This window comes from Procambarus clarkii, chromosome 14, assembly GCF_040958095.1.
Source record: "Procambarus clarkii isolate CNS0578487 chromosome 14, FALCON_Pclarkii_2.0, whole genome shotgun sequence".
Classification (NCBI taxonomy): Eukaryota; Metazoa; Arthropoda; class Malacostraca; order Decapoda; family Cambaridae; genus Procambarus; species Procambarus clarkii.
Window position 1 is genome coordinate 27,643,091 of NC_091163.1, and position 27,467 is coordinate 27,670,557.

At 42.1% G+C, this 27,467-nt stretch overlaps 1 protein-coding gene across 1 annotated transcript in view; it reads left to right on the forward strand.

Annotated features, from left to right (window-relative positions):
- LOC123772962 (3-galactosyl-N-acetylglucosaminide 4-alpha-L-fucosyltransferase FUT3-like) overlaps positions 1-27,467 on the forward strand; it is a 334,661-nt gene that overhangs the window by 186,576 nt on the left and 120,618 nt on the right. The window contains exons 3-5 of the mRNA XM_045766399.2: positions 15,149-15,233; positions 17,030-17,223; positions 17,665-17,758. Coding sequence (XP_045622355.2) covers positions 15,169-15,233; positions 17,030-17,223; positions 17,665-17,758 — 353 coding nt within the window. The 5' untranslated portion in view covers positions 15,149-15,168. The remainder of the gene's footprint in view (positions 1-15,148; positions 15,234-17,029; positions 17,224-17,664; positions 17,759-27,467) is intronic.

Genomic DNA, 27,467 nt, shown 5'->3' on the forward strand with positions numbered 1-27,467 from the left:
TTCAGTAACAATACTGCGTGCACTGAGAATGAAAATTGATGAGGTAGGTTACTGATGAATTAGCAGTCTGTTTCTACTGCTAATTATTTTTTAAAGTCCTGGTCCACCTGGTCCTGGTCCACGTTGATCGTTGGAATCTCCTCAATGCTTTAAGAATTTAAGGGACTCCTAGGGTCCTCATCACATTTATAGTTTAGTGAATAATAGGCAACTCGGTGTTGAAGACACCTGGAGCTGAAGGCTTGAGTAAATAGTTGGCAGTATTCAGAAGTGGTTCAACGGAAACACCGCATAAAGCTTAACAGTAGTTTATTTACAAACTTAACCACTAATACAAAGGGTGCTTAATTTACTTTAGATTAGCGTCAGAAAGGCTATGGTTGCAGTAGCAAGACTCTTGATGTCTGGCTAATCGATTCGGATCCATTCGTGGAGAAACACCTAACTTAACACAATTGACAGCCAATCATTAACACGGCAAACCTAACTGCCGGTGTGCAAAGGGATCACAAGAGTTCCAACCGGATACTCGAGTAATGATGATGCGCAATAAATTACAATGGCACTGTCAATGGGACAGGCAATAACATGCACAATGATAATATCACACAATAACTAAATGTGTGGTGTATGTGAAGCTCACATTCACAGACAGTGTAATGTCGTGATACCACACATATAAACATGCATACACCGTCGGGTGTCTAGGTCTCCACCTATACCTGTGTCAGGTATGAGAAGGTAAGAACTGTGGTTGATCTCTCAGATCAACACAGACAGACAATATAACAATGACAAGATCTTGAACTTACAGGTAGGCTCTTATTCACTCACTAACTCAGGCACATTTATGCAAGAACTCGTAGGTGGCCTGACAGCTGGCAGGCTTTCCCACAAACCGTACTTGACACGGAGGGTACTCGCAGGAGGGCGCGCTGTATGTCTAACAGACACACGCACACACTTGATGGCCCTGGCGATGAGTAAGGTGGTGACATCACGTAGTACTGTGAGGCAGGGCGGATTGAGGCTACCCACACGCTCTGGACCGAGTGGCGGCTGGCGGCTGATTATATAATACCATGCTGGTACACTGTGGTAAAAGTCACACACAGATTACTTAGGCAGCAGCACTCCTTAATTCACTCACGGTCACTCACAACGATCTGAACTTGTCACCAGGGGTTACCTGATACCAGTCTGTTTCGCTTTGGTGATTTGTCACTAGGCTTTAAAACAATATAGTCACGATCGCGATTCCGGGTGAGCGTTGGTATATTGAAAAGACGCTGAGTTTTAACTTGACGGTGAGGAATGGACGGTGTTCAGTCTATTGGCCGATAGACAGAACAGGACACGTCCTCTAGCTACGAACCCTCTCACGTGAATGCCCTTGCAAGAGAATGCAGAGCACCTCGTGGGACACACACAAGGGATTACGATTGACCAATGGCGTTTCAACAAAAGAGCAGGAACCAATCATAGTGATCGTTCCATGATCAGGAGCAGAGGTGACGTCATGAACACGTCACGACCACGTCACAGTTGTTATTCTCCAACGCGACGGTTGAGGCTGACCTCAGGGTCAGATCTGTCGCCTCGTTGGCGTCCCCTCTCTCTTTCACGCCTGGCACCTCCTATGTGTACTCTCTAACCCTATGGCGTGGATGCTTAACTTCTCTGTATCTACTCCCTGCCTGGACATACGGCGGCCTCCGTATTATATAAGTATTCCTGGTTATGTGGGCATCCTGGGGACACCCAACATGACAGATTACCATCCAGGGTTAAAAGAGATAGGCCTTGTGCACGAGATCGGTGCACTGTGCACTGCAATGAGCCATTCAAGTCAGCTGTGGGAGCATCTTGAGAGACCATCCTCTCACAATAATTTAATGGAAACTATGTTACTTATAATAATAATAATAATAATAATAATTTTTATTTAGGTAAAGGTACATACATAAAGAGATTTTACAAAGTTTGTTGGCTTTATAGATAGAGCTAGTACATACAATGCCTAAAGCCACTATTACGCAAAGCGTTTCGGGCAGGAAACTTCGTTTATAGCAAAGAAGTACGTGATTTTGGGTTATGTTGTGATGGTCTGAATGCGCTTGTTATATTCCAAGAATGGTCACTGTCCATCTAATCATGAACTTTGTGTGATAAGCTCAATAATTACTATTAATGAGTTAAATGACATCGTTGGCATAATATAGGGTAACTGAATTGGGATAAACTGAGTCAGTTATGTAAACAGTTTATAATGTTGGAGCCTAGATAGAGTTCTGAGGAGGATGTAGTCAGTGTTCTGTAAGGAATTTCCTTAGTATTTTTCTGATGTCAGAACAGAACAATTTAACAGATTTTAATTGAGGATATAACAACTTTGAGGTTCCATATATTTAAATTTTAGCCCTTCATGCCATGAGGTAACAAAAGCTATTTCAACACCTGTGGTGATGAGTGCTGCTTTGAGTAGTTGGTTACTGTAAATGCAGTTTGTCTTAATATTAAGAGCATCTTCTGTCGATCGATGACAATTAAATCGACTTTTTCTCAATATTTAATTAATTCAGAAGTGACTAAGCCTTCATATATTTACTAACTTTTCACGTCACCTAATTGGCAAGTAGTTTTTAGGGTCATTGTGTGGTTTGCCTGGTTTTGGTATACGGAGATGTGTAGCTGTTTTAAAGGGCAGGGGGAAGTATCCTCAGGCGCATGAGTCGGGATTGGTCGGTAAAAGCAGTCATAAATGACTTGGGAAGCTGTGTGGCGAGACTTGGTCGATATCCACATACATCAGTGATTCTACTCCACTGATGTATGTGGCATGATGATGCCACAAGAGTCATCTTCATTACTAGCATTGTCAGGGAAGATTGATGCTCATTGTTTGAAGAAAATCTATTAAAGGCAAAGCCGTTGTCAAGTAATGTCTGTCAATGATTTTGGGTGTATTTAGATATCAACTGTTTGTATGTTTTGAAGAGCTTGGGGTTGAGGCTGGTTGGGTTAATGTATCTTTTAATTGTTTGAAAATGTGAATGTCTTCTTCAGCAACTATTATATTGTGAGTATTGCGAGTAACGTGTTTAAATTGTGTGTAATTTTTGCTTTAGACATTTTTTACGAAGTTCCAGAATTCTCTGGTTGGGAGGTGGGGGGAGGGGGGAAAGACTTTCCTGTATCATGGTCTATGAGATGTTTCCAGTTCTTGGTGCGGTCGTGATGTAACTTGATTAAAAATTTTGTTGCGCAGTATTTTTTAGTCCCAGAAGATTTGGTCGTATATCTGCGTTTTTTAATAAATCTGTCATGAGAGCATACGAGGAAATGCTCTCATGATGACTGTCATTGATGACTACGTAACGTATGAGTGTAGTTGTTGGGACTAATGTTTCTGCTGTCTGTATTTTTGTAGTTTGTATTTTATGTATCTGGTAGTTTATGTCTGTCTGTGACTGTTCATTATATGTAAATGTTAGAGCATGGTCAACAATTACATGCTTGAAAATGTCCCAGTTTGATAATTTATATGAAAAAAATGTGGTATAGTTTGAATGCGAAATGGGTTGTTCTAGATGTGTAATGTCATATAGATGTAATCAGAGCGAGTGAGATACCAATGTGTTATGTGATACTGACGATGTGTGCCTAGTCGTTTTGTGAGGATTAGATCCAATGTATGTAAGAACAATTGTGTGAATCAGGGAATGGAAGGCCTTTTTTTTTTAAGTATAGCTGGAGTAGTTGCAGTCCATGTTGATTAATGTTGTGGTGAAATGTATGAAGTTAAACATTGAGGTTTGCCATCATAAGGATTTGTATATCAGTGTGTGTAAAGACTTGTTGAATCTTGCACTGACAAACTAGTGCTTGAGCTTGAGTGATGTTATAGTGGCCAGAATACGCCTGGGATATAGACGTATCTGGCAGCTTTCTCAAAACCCAAATGTCGAGTACATAATGTGTGAACTTTGTGAAAGAGAAAACACGCACTCTCTTGAAAATTATATTGTAGAATGTCCCATACTGACTGACTTTCGCCCTCCTGGGCTAAGGTATGCTGAACTCTGTAATTACTATATGAGTACTGGAACACTTGATGATGTATTGGACTTGTATCCAAGATTGACCATGTAATATATCAATCATACAATGTATATATATGATGTAACTATATAACCTGAGCTTGTAAAAGCACCTTCATCACCTTCAGTGATTAAGTGCTTAATTGCACACTAGTTTCTTTATCAGCTATCTCACCCTGTCAGAGTAAATGAGACAAATGTATGTGAATGCATGTGTGTGTGTGTATATATGTATGTATATGTGTGTGTGTATGTATATGTATGGGTATAAAGTATATATGGAAGCTGATCAGAATTACATTTCACCTTTGTGAATGTACATTAATGACACTATGTAAAAGACACATCTAACACTTTATGTAGGGCATACGTAAATCTGTGTATCTATGTATTTACGTATGTAGGTTAGCTTAGCATTTTAAAAGCACCGAATCACCTTCTGTGGTTGAGTGTTCAATGAACACTTGAACTATATGTTTAACACTTCTATAACCCTGTCCATGGAGGACAGAAGAAAATGTATATATGCTGCTTAGCATTGTAAATGTGTGGCCACGTCTGTGGTAGAAAATAATAATAATAAAAAAAAAGTGCTTGAGCGAATATATATTGTACAGAAAATTAGTGAAGTGTTTGTGATGCCAAAGTGTTTGTAAGAGTTCGTGTTTATATGTTCCTTTTGCTAATATTGCAAAACCTTTGTTTGCATCCTCATGTGATAGGAATGTTGTATTGCTACAATGTTTGATCCTTTGAGAGTTTGATTCTCTTGTGCTGTTTAAAGACAGAACATTAGGCGGAACTGTAGGCATAAGTATGCCACAAAGTGACAGATATTAAAGTATGTCCAAGCATTAAATTGTGTGAGCTTTAAAGAATATTCTGCCTGTTTTCCGAGGCCGTTAGAAGTGTAATCTTTCTTAACTTTTTATTTGGAAATAACATCCATCTATGTCATTCCGTTCAATGTGGTTTAAATATATCTATCAAGTGTTAAGTTCAAAAGACCTTTATTTTGTGTTGGTAATTGTATCCCTATCTCGAGAGGTGCTCGTGAAAGGTGGTGTGAACGGAGTGCTTGATTTTTCTGCTGCTTTTGGTGGCGGTATATTTGAGCTAGCAAGGAGAGTGACGATGGTGGGATAGAAGGTCTCTTGCTGAGTTTCGAAGACGATTGGAGTTACCAGTATTATTATCCATGGCGTGTTCTGCGTTAGGAGGAGTTAATGATGTGTTGGAGGACTATGAAGGGTGTCTCAGCACGTGGTTTGTGAGTGTTAATGAGGATCTAATGTAAGGGAAGCATTGTATTGTTTCTAAGATTGATGGTGGCTGAAAGTACATTATTGTGAGAAAAGGTTTTAGGAAGTTTGCTCACATGTGCTTGTATCCTTGTGCTAGGTGTATGACTATTTAAAAACATGCTGAGGGTTAAGGGAATCATATTTTCTGATTTGCATTACGTATGGGTTGTTGTGGGGTTGGTAGAGGATGTGAGTGTGGGTGAACAAGATGAGCGGCTATGTGGTGACTATGACACGTGTTGTTCTGGTTACTGAGAGCACATGAGTATGACGTGGGAGTATGCTGGGTGTACTAGGAGTGATTGGGAAGGTAGGTTGTCTTACTATTAGTGAAGGTGTTGAATTGAATCTGACTTTGATTGTTGAGAATATTTTTTAGTATTTGTTTCACAATATATGCCTTTATCTGCTGTGCTATCGCAACTAGTTCAAAAATTGCCTTCATCTGCACATATGAGCAACTCTGTATGGTTTCATTATTTTGTCTCGTTTGTGTTCTTATAATACTTGAAACGTTCACCTAAACTTAGATGTTTTGGTGTATAGGATTTTCATAGCTTGTTGGAGTAGTTCGTTAGCTTTTGAAGTAGCGGAGCATTATTTTATTATTAACATCTTTATTGACAAAATTAATTACAATTTTGCCTAATCTGAGGATTTCGATTAAATCTTATTAAAGTGAGGATAATGCTGGTATTCACTGTCACGCAAGACAAAGGGTCATACATAAGACAATAGTTCTAAACTGTATGCGGAAGTACATATATATCATGGTTACAATCAGTGTTTAATGTATGGATATGTGAAAACAACTTTCTATTGTGCACTGCCACACAAGGGCAGGGATGGGTTCATAAGTGATGCAGCTTATAAGTAATTTAAATATAAAAATTTCTTCATTCTTTAAAATGGACAAGCAAATTTAGGATAAATTGTTAGGATGTCATCCAGAACACCCGAGTCAATAAAATAGTTACACAGTTGGTGGTACAAGAGGCCAGGAGGTCTAAAGTCCTTTACGGTTTCACAATCAACAATATAGTGTTCTAGTGAATGCATTAAAGGTTTATCACAGAGTTTACAATCTGAGTATTCTGGTAGTGGCTCAGCCTCACTAACCTGCCAGATATAGCCAAGGCGAATTCGCACAATGACTACATCACATTATCTGGTCTGGTTACTGTGCTGACCATACAAATACCTATTATTACAAAACTTGTCATAACTTTTAATACTGCAGCTTTCAGGTCTCTGGGCATTTCTTAGTTCTTCTAAATCTGAATTAATTTCTTTTATTAGTATGTTTCTAATAATTGCATTAGATAGTCCAAAGTCATGATCAATGTTTTCTTTCCTGCAAGCCTCATTGGGCAATCGATCCAGAAAGTCATGTTTTCCAACTCCAACATGGGATGGGATCCACACAAATTTTATACAAGAGTTATTATCATTGGCAAAAATTCCATTCCATTTATTATTACAAGCTACTTCCGACATACATTGTGATGGGTTATTTAACGACTGCAGAACACTTTTAGAGTCACAGAAAATAACTCCACCACCATTGAGTTTAAGGTATTCAGTGGCTAGATAAATGCCCAATAGCTCGGTCTGTTTCGTGCTTGCCCAGTTGTTCAATATCTGTGTACTAGACATGATCATTTCATTCACTTTTTATACTGCACATGCACAACCTAATCTTCTGACACATTCAGTGAGGAATGTAAGTTCACTGTAAGGAACTTTTTTCGGCGGATTGAGGGAACAGTCAGAATTGTTTAGAATGGATCTCAATTTAATTTGAATTGAGCTGGGGGGACCATTATTGTTCAAGGTTTTGGCGCAAAACATAGTACTAAGTAGAACTATTCTTTCGTAAATTGAAGGTAAGTTTAGTTCCTTTCTCATGTTAACAATTCTGACAGTTCTAGGACAACCCAGGATAATGCGCATGGCATCATTCTGTACTACATCTGGGCCTTGTAATTGTTTAGAAGAAAAATTAAGAAGATGCAAGGCATAATAATCAACAACAGATCGTATAAAGGCAATATAAAAACTACGAGCATATTTTATGTTAATGCCAACAAGAGTTTTGAGAGGTATAAACACTCAACAAGTTTTTTGCGCAGGTTGCTGATGAGATTTGTATCATTAACCTCAACTCCAAGATATTTATAAGACTCACAAGTCTCCACGGGCACTCCATTAATAGTATACTTAACATGAAGAGAATGGGGAATAAGAACTCTTGTTTTATCAACAGAGATTATGAGGCCACATTCTACTACTGTCTTGGAGAATGCATCAAGTAACACTTGTAGCCTTGGTTTACTGTGTGCCATAATACAAATATCATCAGCATAACATATAACAGTTTCAGTAGGTTGTACAGGTATGTCATGGATAAGTTTGTGCATAAGTATATTGAAGACCATAGGGCTTAGGACACCACCTTGAGGTGTGTCTAGTTCGAAGGCATCGAGTGTTGTTGCCTGCCTGGCTGCGTGCTGACGTGGCCGTTTTGACATGGGGGGCCTTGCAATTCCTCCTGTTTTGCGGGTGAATTCCGTGGGTCTAGAGTTCCCGTGCAAGGCTGGTTATCCGGCCATTGAGTTGGTGATGTGCGACATGCTTCGTGTCCCGGTGGAGACTGTATATGGAGTTGAGCTTGTTACGGCCCACCGGGTGATTGTCAAGTTCGTGCGGGAGGAGGAGTATCGGGACTTCCTCCGGCGGAACGAAGGGCGTTCGTTGCAGTTGCCGGATGGCGCCGGCTCCGTTACCGTCCCGGACCGAAGTGGTGCCCTGACATATGTCAGTGTGCACGGTGCGCCCCTGGAGTTCCCTGAAGACCTTCTCCAGCGCTTCTTCGGGAGGTATGGTGCTGTCATCAGTGTGCGGGTGAACACGCTTTCCTCGGGGAAGTATGCTGGGAAGCAGACGAACATCCGTACCTTAGGTATGTGCCTGCGGTCGGATATCCCATCTTCTGTCCGGCTGCTGGGTTACTACGTTCGGGTGTATTATGCCCGGCAGCCCCGTACTTGTTTCCGGTGTGGTCAGTTAGGGCATCAGGCTGCCGGGTGCTCTGAGGCCCCTGCTGCACCTGGTAACTTGTTTCGGGAAGAGGATTTCCCGCCGCTCCCTCAGGGCGTGGATTCCGGAGATGAAGAGGGGCAGGTCCCATTCGCTGCTGATGCAGCCCCCCCCCCCCCTGCGTCACCCGACATGACCCCGGTGGTTGTTGTCCCTCCGCCGAGTGTTCCGGTGGCTCCTGTCGTTGGTCACTTCACTGTGCCAGTTGCTCCCGAGGGTCTTCCGGATGGTCTCTGCGGGTCGTCTGTGTCTTTCTCGACTCCTGCTGCTGCACCTGGTCCTGCACCCTCGCCTGGTGTTACGGCTGTGCTGGGTGTTGGGGGGGCTGCGGAGCGTCCTGTTGTGTGCGGCCCGGTTACCCATGTGGTTGAGGCTGCTGCCGTACTGCGACGGGCGTTGGTTCGCCCGGTTCGTGAGGCCCGTGGTTCTGGGTCCGCCTCCGGCTGTGAGGATGCGGCCAGTGCCCAAGCGTTCCAGGCGTTCTTCTGCTGCTTGGGCTGATGTGGAGGACTACAACGCAGGTGGAGCTTCGGGAGATGATGTGGCGATTCCGGGTGCTTCGCGCTCTACGTCGCTGGTGGTGGCTGATGTCCATGTGTCTGCTGTTGACGATGGTTGTGCGTCTGATTTACCGCCTGTTCTTTCTCCTGCAGAAAGTTCTACACAGTGGGAGGTGGTTGCTCCTACAGACGTGGGTGGTGTGGGTTCTGGTGCGAGCCGAGGCATCAAGCTCGTGCTGAAGAAGGATGCCAAGCATGGGGGGTCCCAGCAGGTACAACGTTCGGTGGTTGACATGGGGCCCTGTAAGGCAACCGAAGAGGCTCCCAGTGCGCTGCCCATTGCCCGGCCTCGTGGGAAGGAGCCTCTCCCTATCATCTTGGCCTCTGGAGTGGCGCATGATGATGAGCATCCTTTGCGGTTTGACGTTGTTGACCGCGTGTGTCCTGTTCCGTGGTGCCCTTCTTCCATCTGGGTTCGGCGGACTCGGTGTCTTATTGTGGGTGTGCCGGAGTTAATGCCTGATCCTCGTACGGTTCGTAATGATCCTGTTACGGAGGACGTCATGTTACTTTGGGAGGCGTATTGTCTTCGATTCCCGGCGGCGGAGTGGCCGGATAAGTATGAGAAATTTTAGTAGTCTGTGTGCTTGCTGTGTGTTTGGTGTGTGCTTGGACCTGTGGTTTGTTTGAAATGTGTTGTACCTATTGTGCGCCCTTCAGGCCGGTGTTATGTTCATTCTCAACAAAGTGTTTAGTGTCTTTGTATGAATTTGTATTGTTTTGTTTTGTGCTGAAGTGTCATGTTATGTTTCTTGCTGTACTTTGTTGTTTTATTCTTGGTCCTTCCGGCCAGTGCGTGTATGTTGTTATGTTTGTGCCTGTTTTGCTTTCAGGTGTGCGTGTTATGCTTGTTTATTATTATTGTTTATTTTGGCCTCGCCCTTTGTTTACGGGGCGGATGGCTTGGTGTGTGTTTTTTATTCCTGTATTGTTTGTGCTGTGCGTTTGACCTGGTGTTTTTATATTGCTTTACCTGTTGTACGTGTTTGTTCTTTATGTTTTGTTTGGAATGTATTGTGTTTGTCCTGTTCTGTTTCCTGCTATGCCTCTTAATGTATGTTTTGTTTGATGAAGGTTTTGTTTTGTGATGTTACTGTGATTGCTAGTTTGCCATTGAATTATGTTTTGTGCTTTGATGTATGCTGTATTTTTCTATGTTTTTCTCGTGCATGTGTTTTGTTGTGCTATGCTGTCGGCCCTTCTGGACGATGGTCTATTGTTTTCCTTTGTTATGTATTGTGTGTTGTTTTTATTGTATTTATTGTATTTCAATTGCATGCTTTGCATGTAAAAAAAAAAAAAGAAAAAAGAAGTTCGAAGGCATCTGTTCTTGTACTTTCAACTCCTTTAAATAGGACACTAGCCCGCCTGTTGGATAGGTAGCTCTTTATCCAAATCAGAAGATTACCTTTGATTCCAAATTCAGCAAGATGCTCTAATATTATTTCGCCATTCGCTACATCGAAAGCTGACTTTAGGTCAATAAAAGCTGCTTGTGTCCCATCCTGGGAGTTTACAAAATATTCAGCAAAGCATGTTTGTGTGCTACACTTGGGCATGTACCCATATAGGTTAGGGACCAGTTTTTCTTTGACCTGAAACATGACACGATTGAGAACAATTCTCTCCAAGACTTTACACATGCAAGATGTAAGGAAAATGGGTCTGAATTTTTGAGAGTTAGGTTTAGGAATTGGTATTATGAGACTTTGTGTCCATTTCTTTGACAAGATACCTTGTGAGAGACTCATTTGATAGAGGTCAAGCAGAGGGTGGCTAGGGATATCATTCAGTAAGCTCAAGGTGTTATAAGTTATACCATCCTTACCAGGGGCAGTTTGTTCAGGTTTTCCTAATGCTGATATTAATTCAAAAGGGGGTTATAGCAAACTGATCTGTTAAATCTGGCGAGGAGCGTGCTATTTCAATATTAAAGTTTCTGTTAATGTTGGTATGATTTAAATGCTGCTGTGCATGTATACAATAGGCAAAGATTGGGGTCCTCTAGGTATTACTTAATTACTAGTTGAATACTGAAATGCATGCTAAATTATGCGAGATATGATGAAGGCACAAACAAAAATTTACACGCAGCGAACTTTCAGTGTTTTGATGGCTGTTGGTTTTGAATCTCCATGACATTTATATTGTTTCTTGTGCTAAAGTCATGATCGAGTTCTGGTGCATGCATCAGTGACTGTGCTGTCCGGGTTCAGTATAATGACTGAATTTTGTTCTTTGTTCCAAAAAAAAGTAGAGATGAGAATTATTGCAGACGAGTTGCTGGATTGAAGCCTTCATAGTGATTTGTCTTCTGAAGCAAGGAAATATTTTGGGCCTGTGTTGGTCTCGAAATATGTTGGCGGAGCAATATTTGTAACAGTGTAAACTGTTATCAGATTGGATTTTAGTATTAAGTGCACTAGTGTCGAGGCTCCTCAGAGAGTGTACCACTCTGGCAGACCGTCTGGGAAGCGGCTGTTTGTACTATAGTCGGTGTTCGGTGCAGGTGAATGTGAATGACGATAGGTTAAAAGGGAAGCGTATTTGTGCTCCTAGTCTCTCTCGTTTGCCACGTAACCCGTATTCCTCGAGGTAGCAGACACCACCTGTTGTTGAATTCTTCTATCAGTGAGGTTTCCATCGGACCGGCGAGTACTTTAGAAAAAAAAAAAAAAAAAAGAATTTGAGTATCCATTGTCATGACGCATTCATCAGAGGCGACTTGCCAGCTTCCGACTTGGTCCTCTTGTGGCTGGAAGTGTTGCTGATTACTTGGTCATCTTGTGGTTGATCACTTGGTCCTCTTGTGGCTGACCACTTGGTCCTCTTGTGGCTGATCACTTGGTCCTCCTGTGCCTGATCACTTGGTCCTCTTGTGGCTGATCACTTGGTCCTCTTGTGCCTGATCACTTGGTCCTCTTGTGGCTGGTCACTTGGTCCTCTTGTGGCTGATCACTTGGTCCTCTTGTGCCTGATCACTTGGTCCTCTTGTGGCTGGTCACTTGGTCCTCTTGTGCCTGATCACTTGGTCCTCTTGTGGCTGGTCACTTGGTCCTCTTGTGGCTGATCACTTGGTCCTCTTGTGCCTGATCACTTGGTCCCCTTGTGGCTGGTCACTTGGTCCCCTTGTGGCTGGTCACTTGGTCCTCTTGTGGCTGATCACTTGGTCCTCTTGTGGCTGGAAGTGTGGGGTGATCACTTCGTCCTCTTGTGGTTGGAAGTGTGGCTGATCACTTCGTCCTCTTGTAGCTGAAAGTGTGGCTGGTCACTTGGTCCTCTTGTGGCTGATCACTTGGTCCTCTTGTGCCTGATCACTTGGTCCCCTTGTGGCTGGTCACTTGGTCCTCTTGTGGCTGATCACTTGGTCCTCTTGTGGTTGGAAGTGTAGGGTGATCACTTCGTCCTCTTGTGGTTGGAAGTGTGGCTGATCACTTTGTCCTCTTGTAGCTGAAAGTGTGGCTGATCACTTGGTCCTCTTGTGGCTGATCACTTGGTCCTCTTGTGACTGATCACTTGGTCCTCTTGTGGCTGATCACTTGGTTCTCTCGTGGCTGATCACTTGGTCCTCGTGTGGCTAATCACTTGGTCCTCTTGTCGCTGATCACTTGGTTCTCTTGTGGCTAGAAGTGTGGCTGATCACTTGGTTCTCTTGTGGCTGGAAGTGTTGCTGATCACTTGGTCCTCTTGTGGCTGATCACTTGGTTCTCTTGTGGCTAGAAGTGTGGCTGATCACTTGGTTTTCTTGTGGCTGGAAGTGTTGCTGATCACTTCGTTCTCTTGTGGCTGGAAGTGTGGCTGATCACTTGGTTTTCTTGTGGCTGGAAGTGTGGCTGACCACTTGGTCCTCGTGTGGCTGGAAGTGTGGCTGACCACTTGGTCCTCGTGTGGCTGGAAGTGTGGCTGACCACTTGGTCCTCGTGTGGCTGGAAGTGTGGCTGACCACTTGGTCCTCGTGTGGCTGGAAGTGTGGCTGACCACTTGGTCCTCGTGTGGCTGGAAGTGTGGCTGACCACTTGGTTCTCTTGTGGCTGACCACTTGGTCCTCGTGTGGCTGGAAGTGTGGCTGACCACTTGGGTCTCGTGTGGCTGGAAGTGTGGCTGACCACTTGGTCCTCGTGTGGCTGACCACTTGGTCCTCGTGTGGCTGGAAGTGTGGCTGACCACTTGGTTCTCTTGTGGCTGACCACTTGGTCCTCGTGTGGCTGGAAGTGTGGCTGATCACTTGGTTCTCTTGTGGCTGACCACTTGGTCCTCGTGTGGCTGGAAGTGTGGCTGACCACTTGGTTCTCTTGTGGCTGACCACTTGGTCCTCGTGTGGCTGGAAGTGTGGCTGACCACTTGGTCCTCGTGTGGCTGGAAGTGTGGCTGATCACTTGGTTCTCTTGTGGCTGACCACTTAGTCCTCGTGTGGCTGGAAGTGTGGCTGACCACTTGGTTCTCTTGTGGCTGACCACTTGGTCCTCGTGTGGCTGGAAGTGTGGCTGACCACTTGGTCCTCGTGTGGCTGGTAGTGTGGCTGATCACTTGGTCCTCGTGTGGCTGACCACTGTATGCCGTCTCCGGTTTTGGTAGTACTTATAGTAACGACGAGGACCATACTACATATACCGACGTACAGCGAAATTAGAACGTAGAAATTTGAACAATTGAGTTGGACAAACCGGAAAACTATTTTTACTTGTGTTGCTTTGACAAACTAATCTAACCTAACCTAAACTAACCTGTTGCGAGTATTTTTAATATTAATATTAAATACTTTAGTATTTTTTTTAGTAGTTTTAGTATTTAGTAATACCCCTGTCGAAAAGCAGAAGTGCAACAGGTATTCTAAGAGAGAACTCTATCAACATCAGAGGCCCGGGACTGTTCAACACGCTTCCACTACACATAAGGGGAATAACTGGCCGACCCCTCACAGTGCTCAAGAGAGAACTTGATAAAAACCTCCAAAGGATACCTGATCAACCAGGCTGTGACTCAAACGTCAGGCTGCCAGCAGCCGCGTCCAACAGCCAAGTTTATCAGTCCAGCAACGAGGTGGCCTGGTTGAGGACCGGGCCGCGGGGACGCTAAGCCCCGAAATGATCTCAAGGTAACCTCAAGGTAACCTCACTAGGCCTAATATAGGATATCTGAGGCCAAATATAGTACATATGTGTGTTATACTAGGCCTAGGAATATTTAAGTTTGTGTTTCAGCTTCATTTATTAAAATAAAATCCTAACTAGTTAGAGCAAATCTGCTATCTAAAAGCTAAGAACGTACGAATTCTGACTATTGATGATCGTCGCAACAGGTACTATCTAAACAGGAGGATGAGTTACTCACACTGGAGATTTAACAAACACTGAACACGACTTAAGTAGAGGTCACCATTTCTGCTGATGATCTCACCTCAGTCCCACATCTCAGTGTTTTCAGAAAAACAGCTGTCCATTCCACAGTTCTGAATCTGTAGGACAAGGCCTGTCCATTTTACAACTCAGTGTTTGCAGGCCAAGAACTTTCCCTTCCACGTTTCAGTACTATCAGGTTAAGAGCTCTCCCTTCCATAGCTTTGTTTTTGCAAACCAAAAACTCTTACTTCCACAGATCAGTGTATGAGGGTCAAGAGCTCCCACTCCCACAGTTCAGTGTTTGCAGGTCAAAAGCCCCCACTCCCACAGTTCAGTGTTTGCAGGTCAAAAGCCCCCACTCCCACAGTTCAGTGTTTGCAGGTCAAAAGCCCCCACTCCCACAGTTCAGTGTTTGCAGGTCAAAAGCCCCCACTCCCACAGTTCAGTGTTTGCAGGTCAAAAGCCCCCACTCCCACAGTTCAGTGTTTGCAGGTCAAAAGCCCCCACTCCCACAGTTCAGTGTTTGCAGGTCAAAAGCCCCCACTCCCACAGTTCAGTGTTTGCAGGTCAAAAGCCCCCACTCCCACAGTTCAGTGTTTGCAGGTCAAAGGCTCCCACTCTCACAGCTGTGTGTTTGCAGGTCATTAGCTACCACTCCCACAGCTCAGTGTTTGCAAGCCAAGAACTCTCCCTCCCTGAAATAACAAATAGCAACATTAAAGTTTCAACACTCTTTTCCGTTGCAGTGCAAGACCGTCTTTACCTGATGAGACGCATTCTGAAGCGCTTGGTCCGTCGCAGGCGTCGTGTGGTGGTTCACCTCCTCCTCGGGTGAGTTACTTGGGGCAACTCAACTATATATATGAACAACTCAAGAAATTTTAAGGGTATATTTGGATAATTAAAGTTCATTGTTTTGCGATAATAATCTTTAAATGAATGCAAAAAAATAGAATTTGTTTTTAAATAAATCTGTGAGATTGGGAAAGACGAAGTTGAGATGGAATAACAAAATCTAGTTACCAAAAAATAGTCAGCCAAAAAGGGTGAAGGCTTGGGCCGTGCAGTCACACTGTGTTGTGTAGACACGTGTGGCTCCGAAGGCATATGTAGCAGGAAAAAGCTTAGGGCGTGCAGCCAGCTGGAGTTGTGTAGACACATATGGCTCCGGAGGCATATTGGACAGTAGAAGTCTGAAGGCGTGAAGCCACCCGGGGTTGTGTCGTCACATGTGGCTCCGGAGGCATATGTGGCAGGAGAAGGCTTGGGGCGTGCAGCTACTTGGAGTTGTGTCGTCACATGTGGCTCCGGAGGCATATGTGGCAGGAGTAAGCTAGAGGGGTGCAGCCATCCAGGTTTGAGTCGTCACATGTGGCTCTGGGGACATATGGGGCAGGAAAAGGCTGGTCGCGTGCATCCACCCAGGGATGTGCTGTCACATGTGTCTCCTGAGGCATTTGGGGCAGGAGAAGTCTTAAGGCGAGCAGCTACCCGTGGTTGTGTAGTCACATGTGGCTCTGGGGGCATATGGTTCAGGAGCAGGCTTGAGGCGTGCAAACTCCAGGGGATACAAAGTCACATGTGGGTTCAGAGACATATGTGGCAGGAAAAGGCTTGGAGCGTACAGCAACTAGGCGTTGTGTAGTCACATGTTGCTTCAGAGGCATATGTGGCAAGACAAGGCTTGAGGCGTGCAGCCACCAGGGTTTGTGTCATCATATGTGTCTCTGGGACATATGTGGCAGGAAAAGGCTGGTCGCGTGCATCCACCCAGGGTTGTGATGAAGTCACATTTTGCTCCTGAGGCATTTGGAGCAGGAGAAGTCATGGGGCGTGCAGCCCTCCTGGGGATGGGTAGACACATGTCGCACCAGAGGCATATGAGGCAGGAGAAGGCTTCGGGCGTGCAACCACCCGAGGTTGTATAGTCACATTTGGCTCTCGGGGGTATATAGGGCAGGAGAAGGCTTGGGGCGTGCAGCCACCCATTGTTGTATAGTCATATGTGGCTCTGGAGGCGTATAAGGCAGGAGGAGGCTTCAGGCATGCAGCCTCCCGGTGCTGTTTAGTCACATGTATCTTCGAAAGCATATTGGGCTGGAGAAGGCGTGGAGCGTGCAGCCACCCGGTGTTGTGAAGACACATGTTGCTCCAGAGGCATATGGAGCAGGGGAAGTCTTGGAGCGTGCAGCCATCTGGTGTTGTTTAGTCGCATGTGGATTTGGAGGAATATGGGGCAGGAGAAATCTTTGAGCGTGCAGACACCCGGGGTTGTGTAGTCAAATGTGGCTCCGGAGGCATATGTGGCGGGAGAAGGCTTGGGGCGTGCAGCCATCCTGGATTTTGTCGTCACATTTGGCGCTGGAGACCTATGGGGCAGGAAAAGGTTTCGAAGGTGCAGCCACCCGGGATTGTGTCGTCAAATGTGGCTCCGGAGGCATATAGGGCAGAAGGCTCGGTAACTGTTCAGGTTTCGCTCCGACATAATTTTAACAAAATGTGTGCAATTATACGACGTTGTTAGCTTCAATTCAACGAGCTTCCTGACCAACAGTAAACTCTCGAAGCTTCTTAATAAGAATGTTTTATGACACCATTAAATTACGGGACGGGTATATTTTTTTCAGTGTGTTCATAGTGTGTGTGATGGTGGAGTGGTGCAGGGAGACGAGGACGACACTTCTGGCCAGTGACATTTCGACGACAGATGACGACCTTCTCCTAGATAGGGATACTAGCGTCTTGTCAGACCTGGACCATCAGCTGCTGTCCGACCTCGACCCTCACCAACTGTCAGATGTCACTCCGCATTTACAACCAGGTGTGGATCCTGATCTCCCAGTAGAAGACCCCTCAGGTGTACTACCAGGTGTGGATCCTGATCTCCTGGCAGAAGACCCCTCATGTTTACTGCCAGGTGTGGATCCTGATCTCCCGGTAGAAGACCCCTCAGGTGTACTGCCAGGTGTGCATCCTGATCTCCCGGTATAAGTCCCCCCAGGTTTACTGCCATATGTGGATCCTGATTTCCCGGTAGAAGACCCTTCAGGTTTACTGTCAGGTGTGGATCCTGGTCTCCCGGTAGAAGACCCCTCAGGTTTACTGTCAGGTGTGGATCCTGGTCTCCCGGTAGAAGACCCCTCAGGTTTACTGTCAGGTGTGGATCCTGGTCTCCCGGTAGAAGACCCTTCAGGTTTACTACCAGATGTAAGTATTTCTTCTGCAGGGATTGGGTTTCTGTGATTATTTTGTTGATTTGCAGATGTGGTTGGTGGCTTTAAAGACGAATTCTTCGCACCGGCGCTGGACGCCTTCCGGGCGGCTTCTGATGGGTCTTACCCAGTGCTGTCTCAAAGGTACTTTTCTTGGCTTATTTTTCATTCGCTGACAGAATAGATGATGTTAAATCGAAGACGCGAGCAGAGGAGTTGTGAAGTGCATGTTTTTCCTGATGTTTCAAATGAACTAACATATAAGGAAGATGAAATGGGTAATATTCTAAACGAGTATTTGATATCAGCCTTTACTAGATATGCAGTGTCTGCATATTGATTTAATTAATATGCAGACACTTTATTAAACGCATCAATGTATTGAGAGAGACAAGATAATTATTAGTTACTAAGAAAATAAGTTAGTAACTAAATATAAAAACAAAAGCCAAGCAAGTCCACGGACCACTGGCCCACTAACCCAAAGTTCTGGAGAGTTGGGAATATTATCCCTGTTGCTAAAAGAGTTGGATAGATTGGCATCATCCTACATACCCAATTAATATAACGTCACTTATTGAGAAACTACTTAACGTGATAGAAGCAAATCTCATTTATATTCAGCGCAAAATGTGTATATTAATAAAAGATTCACGACATGGCATTGGCCTGACGGCTGAGTGGGCAGCGCTTGGGATTCGTAGTCCTAAGTTTCCGGGCTCTATTCCCCGGCGAACACGGCAACAAATGGGCAGAATTTATTTCTACCTGATGCCCTTGTTCACCTAGCAGTAAATAGGTACCTGGCAGGTAGACAGCTGCTACGGGCTGCTTCCTGGGGATGTATAACATAAAGAAGGCCTGGTCGAGGACCGGGCCGCGGGGACTCTAAGCCCCGAAATCTTCTCAAGATAACATCTCAAGATGGCTTAAAAGGATAACCATGATTATATAGCAATAACAGCAAACGATGATAATTACATTGCTTTATATGCTAACACTGTTCCACACCAAACATTGATTTGGAAGATTGAGAAACAAGATATCGGAGAAGGCATCGTAAACTTGATCAGGTCATGATAATAACATAGAACATAAGGCCAACGGAATACAATCTAAAGGATAGACTGAAGAAGGCATGATTGATCAAATTCATGTAAGGACAAAGCTATTCCTCTCATGTGATCACCATTTTTAAAATTGGCTACAAATATAGAAACCCACATAAAGGTCCATGATGATGAATTTATAGATTGTCATCGATGAGACCCAAGGAATGAGAGAGGAACTGAAAAAGATCTCCTGGAGGACACTGATAGGTGAACATGACATGGAACCACATGGCAAAACTTCAAGGTCATCACAGAACTCCTTTAAAAAAGTGACAAAAAGGAGAAAAGAAAGAAAGGGAACTAGATGTATGACTCAGGTGTCATGGGTTGTGTCAAAGAATTTTATCATAGTTATGTCTCAGAGGCCTGTCAAGAATTCGGTGGTGATGGACCTTTAAATGTTGTTTAGGGGAATAGATAATTTTACTTGAGCCTATGGAAAATCAAGGAGTAAGGAAAACAGCCTAGTACAAAGACACAAATTTATATGCATAAGACCCTTGATAATATATATTCAACAATTTGAATTTCTTACAACTTAAGGTCATGCTGTAGTAATATAACCCCCAAGTGGGCTCTGGCTACCCTATGGCTCACAATGCAAAACCTGGAACCTTGCACACAGCCACCACACCTACCAACTGATGACACACATATATGAAACCTCTAGGAAACCTGGATTCTCACTATTAAAACATCACCAAAGATTGCATTACTACTCTACCCTATCTTGCAACCGTGATAATAAGTAATGATGGCTTATCTGACTGTACAGCCGGAGGAAAACCCTCAGCAAGCAAGGTCTGGTCGCCAACGAATCCGCCTCCCCTCAAGTCAAGATGGCGTCCACCTCTCTTGCGTCATCGCCCCTTAATACTCTATTCTTTACATTTACACTCAAACCTTTATTGACTTTATTTACCATATTCCCTATGCATGCTTTTTGATTGAGTCCATTTTTTCCTCACGTAGTTAGGCTATTCCAGTTCACATTATTCCTAAAAATCTCCAGCTGAGAAGACTTTACTGGGCGGAGTATTACTGTTGCCTCGCGGCCTCCCTGATATCAGCTGTAGATTTATTCTAATAAACATTCTCCACTGTATCCACCAACATTTTATAATTGAAACTAACCTCCACAGGAGGTAAGGTTCGTAACATCAGGCGATAAAACAAGCATTGATAACTAAGCGAAACCTCTGGAGAACGTATAAATCCATGATGGACATCATTGACTATGAGATATATAAAAAGACAATAGACTCAACCACCCAGAAAATCAGATCAGCCAAAAGACTTTATACTTTATGAAAGAAAACTTGCCCATAACAACTTGCCCAAAACATAAAGAAAGATCCAAAATTGTTCTATGCCTATATATGAAGTAAAACCAAACAAAGGAATCGGTAGGACTCTTAAAGGATGCAACTAACCATAGACGATAAAACGGCAGCAAGCACTCTAAATGAATATTTTACATCAGTGTTCACACTAGAGAGGTTAGATGACATCCCAACACCCACACAAATGTTTGAAGGAGGTGACGAGAATGAATTAAGGGATATAACCATGACATGCCGCATAATCAGGAGCATTGACAAACTAAAAGACTCAAAATCCACAGGTATGGAGGGAGTCCAATCCAAAGTCATAAAGGAACGGGCAGAATTGCTTTTCGCTAAGTCTCTGGACCAAGGGATAGTCCCCCTAAATTGGAAATATGCAAATATTATTCCTATTTTCAAAAAAGGCAGAAAGAGCTCAGCGGAAAACTACCGATTTTCGATCAGCCTAACATCACACATCTGCAAGCTCATGGAGAGATTCATAAGGGAGGAAATCATTTACAATCTTTCAGTGTGCCATCTTGTAAAATCGTCAAAACTTGGGTTTCTTAAAAATAGATCCTGCCTTGTAAACCTGCTCACATTTTGGAAACGGTAACCAGCTACTCAGACAAAGGATTTCTGGTGGCTGTAGTGGCTTTCTGTGTGGCTTTATCGATTATGCTAAAACCTTTAATACGGTACCACATGAAAGACTGGTGAGTAAATTACAGGCACATGGAAAAAATGGTAGAATATTAGAATGGATAAAACAAAGAGAATAAAGAGTCGTGCTAAACGGGAATGAATCTGACTAGAGAAATCTGGTAAGTGGAGTACCACAGGGGATCCATTTTGGGGCCAACCGTTTTTGTCCTATACCTCAAGGACAATGACAATATTACAAACCACATCATCAAATTTGCAGACATAATAAAGAATTATAGTAAAGAGAGAAATGATAATGATATTGAAGCCTTACAATATGAACTCCAGAGATGGCCAGAAACTGGCAAATGCTTTTTAATATTGACAAATGCAAGATCTTGCATGTGAGGCATAGCAACCCACGCCACAACTACCAAAATAATAACACTTCCTTGCAACAGATTGACAAAGAAAGGACCTGGTAGTCAAAATCCACTACTCACTGAAAGTTGCACAACAGGTTAGAGCAGCAGTTAAAAAAGCTTACAGAACTCTAGGAATAATCGAGCGTACCTTTTACTTGACGAAAAAGAAGGTAGTGATTCAAATATATAAATCTCTGGTGGGCAGTTATTTGGATTACTGTATCCAGGCATGGAGACCTCATCTTTAGATGGACATTGCTGATGTGAAGAAAGTTCATCACCGGGAAACAAAAGCATTATAAAGCTGAGTCAACTCGCGTATCAGGAAAGGTTTAGAGCCACAGGGCTAACAACACTGCAAACCAGGAATGACAGGCAGATCTCACTGTAACCTTTAAAAAACGGTACAATTAGGAGTATGTCCACTCGGACAATTTCTTCTAAAGGTCATATATATAACAAACAAGGAGCAAAGGTGTCATGCTCAACAAGCCACAATGTAGGGCCGCCAAACCCATAAATGCCAAAACTATTAAATTTTAAAGTTTAACTGGAAAAGATCATGAAAACAAATTGAGGGGGGGACCTACGACAAGTCACCGGCTTCCTTTCCTCGTTGAGGCTACTAGTGATAGTGGCCTTCAGGTAAATTCAGGTAAATCTAAAAAAACTTGGATTGATCATGTATTCTTTACATGTTTTACAAAGAGACCATTATATTTAACAGGTTTCCTCTCGTAATTTTTCAGTATTTTTCATACAACGGACAGGGAAAATAATTAAAACACCGCACCTGGACTTCAGGAAAGCCACGTGAGACAGTTGAAAATTAGAGGAGCGTGATATCGGGAGGGCGATATCCTAGGTTTGGTTGAAGTTGACTCAAAGAAAGAAGAGAGTTAGAATGAATGGAGTTGAATCACAGTAGGAAACCGCTGTGAGTGGAGTACTCCAGACTTTTCTACCGAGACAGTTGATGCGTATCATATATAAACGGTTTAGAAATACTAGTGAAAAGTTACTTTTGCAGAATTGCATCTGTTACATTAATAGGGCGGGAAGTAAATCTAGATGAAAAAATATATCGCTACTACACGATGCCGAGCGCCTTTAAGGGGGCGTTATTCGGGTATTCTAAAGATGTTGTTTAGTGTCAACCATTATTTTTGACTAGTTGTATATGAAAAGGGCTACAATTGTTCGAAGATTCAGTACTGTAGCCTAAATAGTAAGGGAGATTTTTCATTTTTTTTTTTTTCAACGAATTTTACACATTTTCAAGTGTAAATTTACAACCACACCTTTCAGATATAATCATTCTATGACACTTTTCTGACACATTAACATATAATAAAGGATCCCTTGCAAAAGATTTTCCAAGACATCTTTCGTTTTCCTAATACAAATAGTCTAAGTACCCCCCCCAAAATTATGCAAATATATCATGTTTATTGCTATTATAAAGTCAATAAAGAACTCAAGATAAAAACACTTGCTAACGATTTTAGAGACATAAAATTTATATATAATGTGTAAGTTTCATGTAAATTGCATAAAAAATGAAAGAGATATTCATTTTCAAGTAACATAAACTTTGAAGTAAGTAAAAAATAAAGTCTAAGGTGTTGCCCTCTGTGGCTGAAGTTGACATCAACCAATTTCCTCCAAAATTGGCACCCTTAGAGATAGGCATACGTGCAGTCAGGTGTATAAGTTTCATGCAAATCGCCCTATAAACAAAAGAGAGAGATAAAATAAAAAAAATATAAAGTAAAATTTGACTTTTTTTTTTTAACTAAATTTTTTGTTAATAAAACTAATTATAATTTGTTTTTAAAATATGCTATTGTGATAGCTGAGAGTCATAGACATGATTTCAGTTGACATTTTTGTTTGATAATCTTTTTTGACCATTTTTGACACATAATTCAATATTTGTTTTCACCCTTCTTATTTATGCTACGATGCTGAGACTTGGACCAAATGAAACCCTTTTCATATACAACTTGTCAAAAAAGTTTGATTGAAATTGAACGAGTTTTCATTTTTTGCATATTTTGTGAATAACGCCCCCGGTTTTCTCTCGTAATTTTTCAGTATTTTTCATGCAACGGACAGGGAAAATAATTAAAACACCGCACCTGGACTTCAGGAAAGCCACGTGAGACAGTTGAAAATTAGAGGAACGTGATATCGGGAGGGCGATATCCTAGGTTTGGATGAAGTTGACTCAAAGAAAGAAGAGAGTTAGAATGAATGGAGTTGAATCACAGTAGGAAACCACTGTGAGTGGAGTACTCCAGACTTTTCTACCGAGACAGTTGATGCGTATCATATATAAACGGTTTAGAAATACTAGTGAAAAGTTACTTTTGCAGAATTGCATCTGTTACAGATGGGCGGGAAGTAAATCTAGATGAAAAAATATATCGCTACTACACGATGCCGAGCGCCTTGAAGTGAACTGAAGATTGGCAAATAAGAACATAAGAACATAAGAATCAAGGAAATGTTCTGATGCATTGCAGAAGGCCTATTGGGCCATTAATGGCAGTTCCTATTTATATCTACCCTAACTCATTCATATATATATGTTTAACCTACCCTTGAAACAAATAGGGATCCTACATCTATTATATTACCCGATAATTTGTTCTACAAATCCCCCCAAAAATATATATATATTTTGTCTCAATTCTAACTTATCCCAGTTATATCCATTATTTCATGTTTTATTATGTGTTGATATATTTAACACATTATTAATATCTCCCTTGTTATTCTCATTTATCCACTTCAACACTTCAATATCCTAACTTTTTGCCTTTCAAAAGAATTTAAATTAAGTTTTTTCAATCTTTCTTCGTATGGAAGGTTCTAATTCATGGGATTAACAATGTCATCATACGCTGAACGAGTTTTAGCAAATTTATATCCATTCTATAGTATGACGACCAAAACTTAACTGCATAACCTGAATGAGGCCTAACAAGAGCACGATATAGCTGAAGACCTTCACCAGGTGTTTTATTGCTAACGCTTCTAGAAATAAATTCCAGTGTCCCTTGCCCCGTCTGGAACCCTTATGCATTGATTTTTTTAGCCCTAAATTCTCCCCAATTACTACCCCTTTCACAATCAGCAATTTCAATACCAACCAGGTTACACCACGAAACTCATAACTAGTTATGAGTTACCTAGGTTATTAGGCAAGGTAATCATTATTACATAACCTTACATTTGTCAGCACTGCCTCTACCATTTCAGAACCAAGAAAACGATTTGCTTTCAAGATCGTCTCAAAGTGATTTTGAGTCTTCAATGTTTATTTCCTGCCCGATTTTTGTATCGTCGTCTAATTTGCAAATAATGCTGCTCAATCCTGAATCAAAATAATTCGTCTAAAATATATATAGGGAAATAACCTCTAGTTATTTTTACTAACGCAACCCGTGGTTGAGTTTGTAGGGATCCTCGTCCTCGAAGAAGAGAATATGTAGCATCTAGGGGAGCCTTGTTGGCACCCACAATCATTTGTATATACTATAAACAACAGAAGTCTCTGAATACGGCCTTGAGGCACTCTGCTTACTACAGTCTCCCACTTTGACTTCACTCTATTTATGCTAACTCTTTTTCCCTTTGGTATAACCATGCCCTAATGCAACTTAATATAGCACCCCCAATACCGTGAGCCTCAAACTTTTTAATCAATCTTTCATGTGGTACTGTATCAAAAACTTTGCTAAGGTCAAGGAAAACAATGTTACAAACCTTTTTACTATCAACTGCCTCAATTAGGCTGGAATAGAATGATAATAAATTTGTCAAACTTAAGCAGCCCTTAGTGAAACCATATTGTGAGTCATTTACTATGAAGCTGTTTTTCAAGATGAAAATGAATAGCTCTTGCAATTAATAAATCAATCACTTTTCCCGCAATAGACGTTAAGCTAATTGGCCGATAGTTCGACGCCAGTGATTTGTCTACTTTCTTGAAAACTGGTTCCACATTAGCAACCTTCCACGACTCTGGCACTGCCTGACTCTAATGAAAGACTCCTTGTACAAAAATTCCTTTGTAAAAGCTTTCTTTTTAAAAATAGGGTTCTTGAGACCAATAGTTATCCATTTGGGTTTATTATTATTCGAACTAATCAATTTATGTGATATACTACATTCCTGGGCATTGCTAGAATATTTCTTTATATAATTTATATTTTGAATCTACATTCGCAATCCCTTGTTACATCACCCACTGCTAGGTTCACGTCATGCGTGAACCTAGCGGTGGGTACCTAATTATATTTTAATATCTAGATCCTCTAGATATTAAAATATAATTGGAAAAGATTACAGAGGCAAATCTGGGGAACTTCGACAAGCTGCCAGCTTCCTGTCCTCGTCGAGGCCACTAGTGTCAGTGGCCCTCACGTAAATTCCAGTAAATTTCATTAAATAGACGCTTTGCTTCCATTCTGTCTACGTTTGATGGCCTTTAAATCCAATTATTAGATTATACCCTCTTCATTTAATTCTAATCAAATAGGTTCAGTGAGTGGCTCCGTTTGATTCCCTCTTTGACACTACAGTTTAAAATTTCCCTGACATATATGGCTACTCCCCCTCCTCGTCTAATATGCCTATCTGTGTGGAATTGTTTAAATTCGTTTATTATATACTAGCTGTACCCGCCACGCGTTGCTGTGGCTCAGTCAAGTTAAATGGGAAAGAAAGAAAATATAAAGCGCACGTTTCTAATATGTTTAATTTCACAGTGCTTGTGGGTATACAACATTTTTTGTTGTTCCATTGTCTGTGGAGATATAGGGGTTGTCTGGTTTACCTACTCATGAACACGCAACATATAATGGTCCATGTGAGAAGCAATCCGTGTCTAGATGTAAACCGCACAATTCTAAAGATGGGCGCTGAGCTTTGTTGATGGTAATTGCAAACGCCAATCAAATTGGAAATTACAATATCTTAAATTTAAATGGCATATCTGTTGGAATCATATGAATGCAAGGAATGAGGACATTTCACTTTTGAAAGCTCCTGTCAAGATTGTTGCTCCAACGACGTCGCTGATTATTTTTTTTACTGCAAGGCGCGTGGTGTTGCAAAGTTTTGGCTAGTTGATATTAACATGATAATTGGCAAGCCGATTTTCAATTGCCGTACGTGCGATGGTATCCCTAACAGATCGAGTAAATTTAACAATTATGTTGGATAATTAACCACTTCATCTGCTTCCTCAACAGTGTCGACAGACTTGTATGTGACTGCCTTGCTTTGAAAGTTAAACTGAATAATATTGTTAAGCTCGAACGTCTTTGTTCTTGGCTGCAAGAACAGCTCGTTCACTCAGCCAATCGTGATTCTTATAATTGGTTTGAATATTGGGAAATACTTTTTCAACCAATTCTTCTTTTGATGTCACTAAATTGTAGAAGTTACGAGGCATTGAAATTCGTCCTGAGGTCAGATCAACCGGCACGTTTACGTTCCCAATTTCTAAAAATTTATATGAGAATATCTCAGCTGATGGATCCTTTTGCAGCTGGACACGCATATGTGTAGTTAATTTTAACGTCTTTACGTTGCGCCAAAAAGTAAAGTTTCAGGAAAGCATTTATTTCGTCCGCTGATGGCGATCAAGGAATTACAGGTAAAGTTTGCCTGAAATCTCCTGCAAGCAATATAAATGCGTTCCCAAATGGTCTTATGTTTCCACGCAAATCTTGTAATGATTGATCAAGAGCCTTGAGCGACTTTTTGTGGGCCATTGTGCATTCATCCCAACCAATAAGTTTTCATTTCTGCAATATTTTTCCCATGCCGGATGCTTTGGAAATGTTGCACAGGGAAGTTTCAATGAATTGCATGTTCAATGGCAATTTTAAAGCCGAAGTAGCAGTTCTTCCACCTGGTTACAATGTCGCAGCTAATTCCGGACTATTCAAGAGCTAAGGTTATGCCATTTGGGATTGAAATACTGCCCGAATCAATCTAATTAGGAAGGTTTAACAGTTCCTCCTGGCACATCTTAGAAGATTTCTCCAAGCCCGTTATTGACAGTTTAAATTATTTGATCATAAACGCGTTTTCTCTCAAGCGTTAGATGAGGAATATTTGATTGCACATAAGACAACAGATCACCCATGTTGTAATTTTGTTCACAACGCAATTCTACATCGAACGAAGCAGCAGCAGATCGATTCGGCGATGGCATTTCCAATTGATTGAGAACTTTGTTCACGATTTCTAAGTACAAGTCTTCAATCATTATCAATGTTTCGTTGTAGATTTCTGCTGTGAAATCAATGTTCATATTTGAATT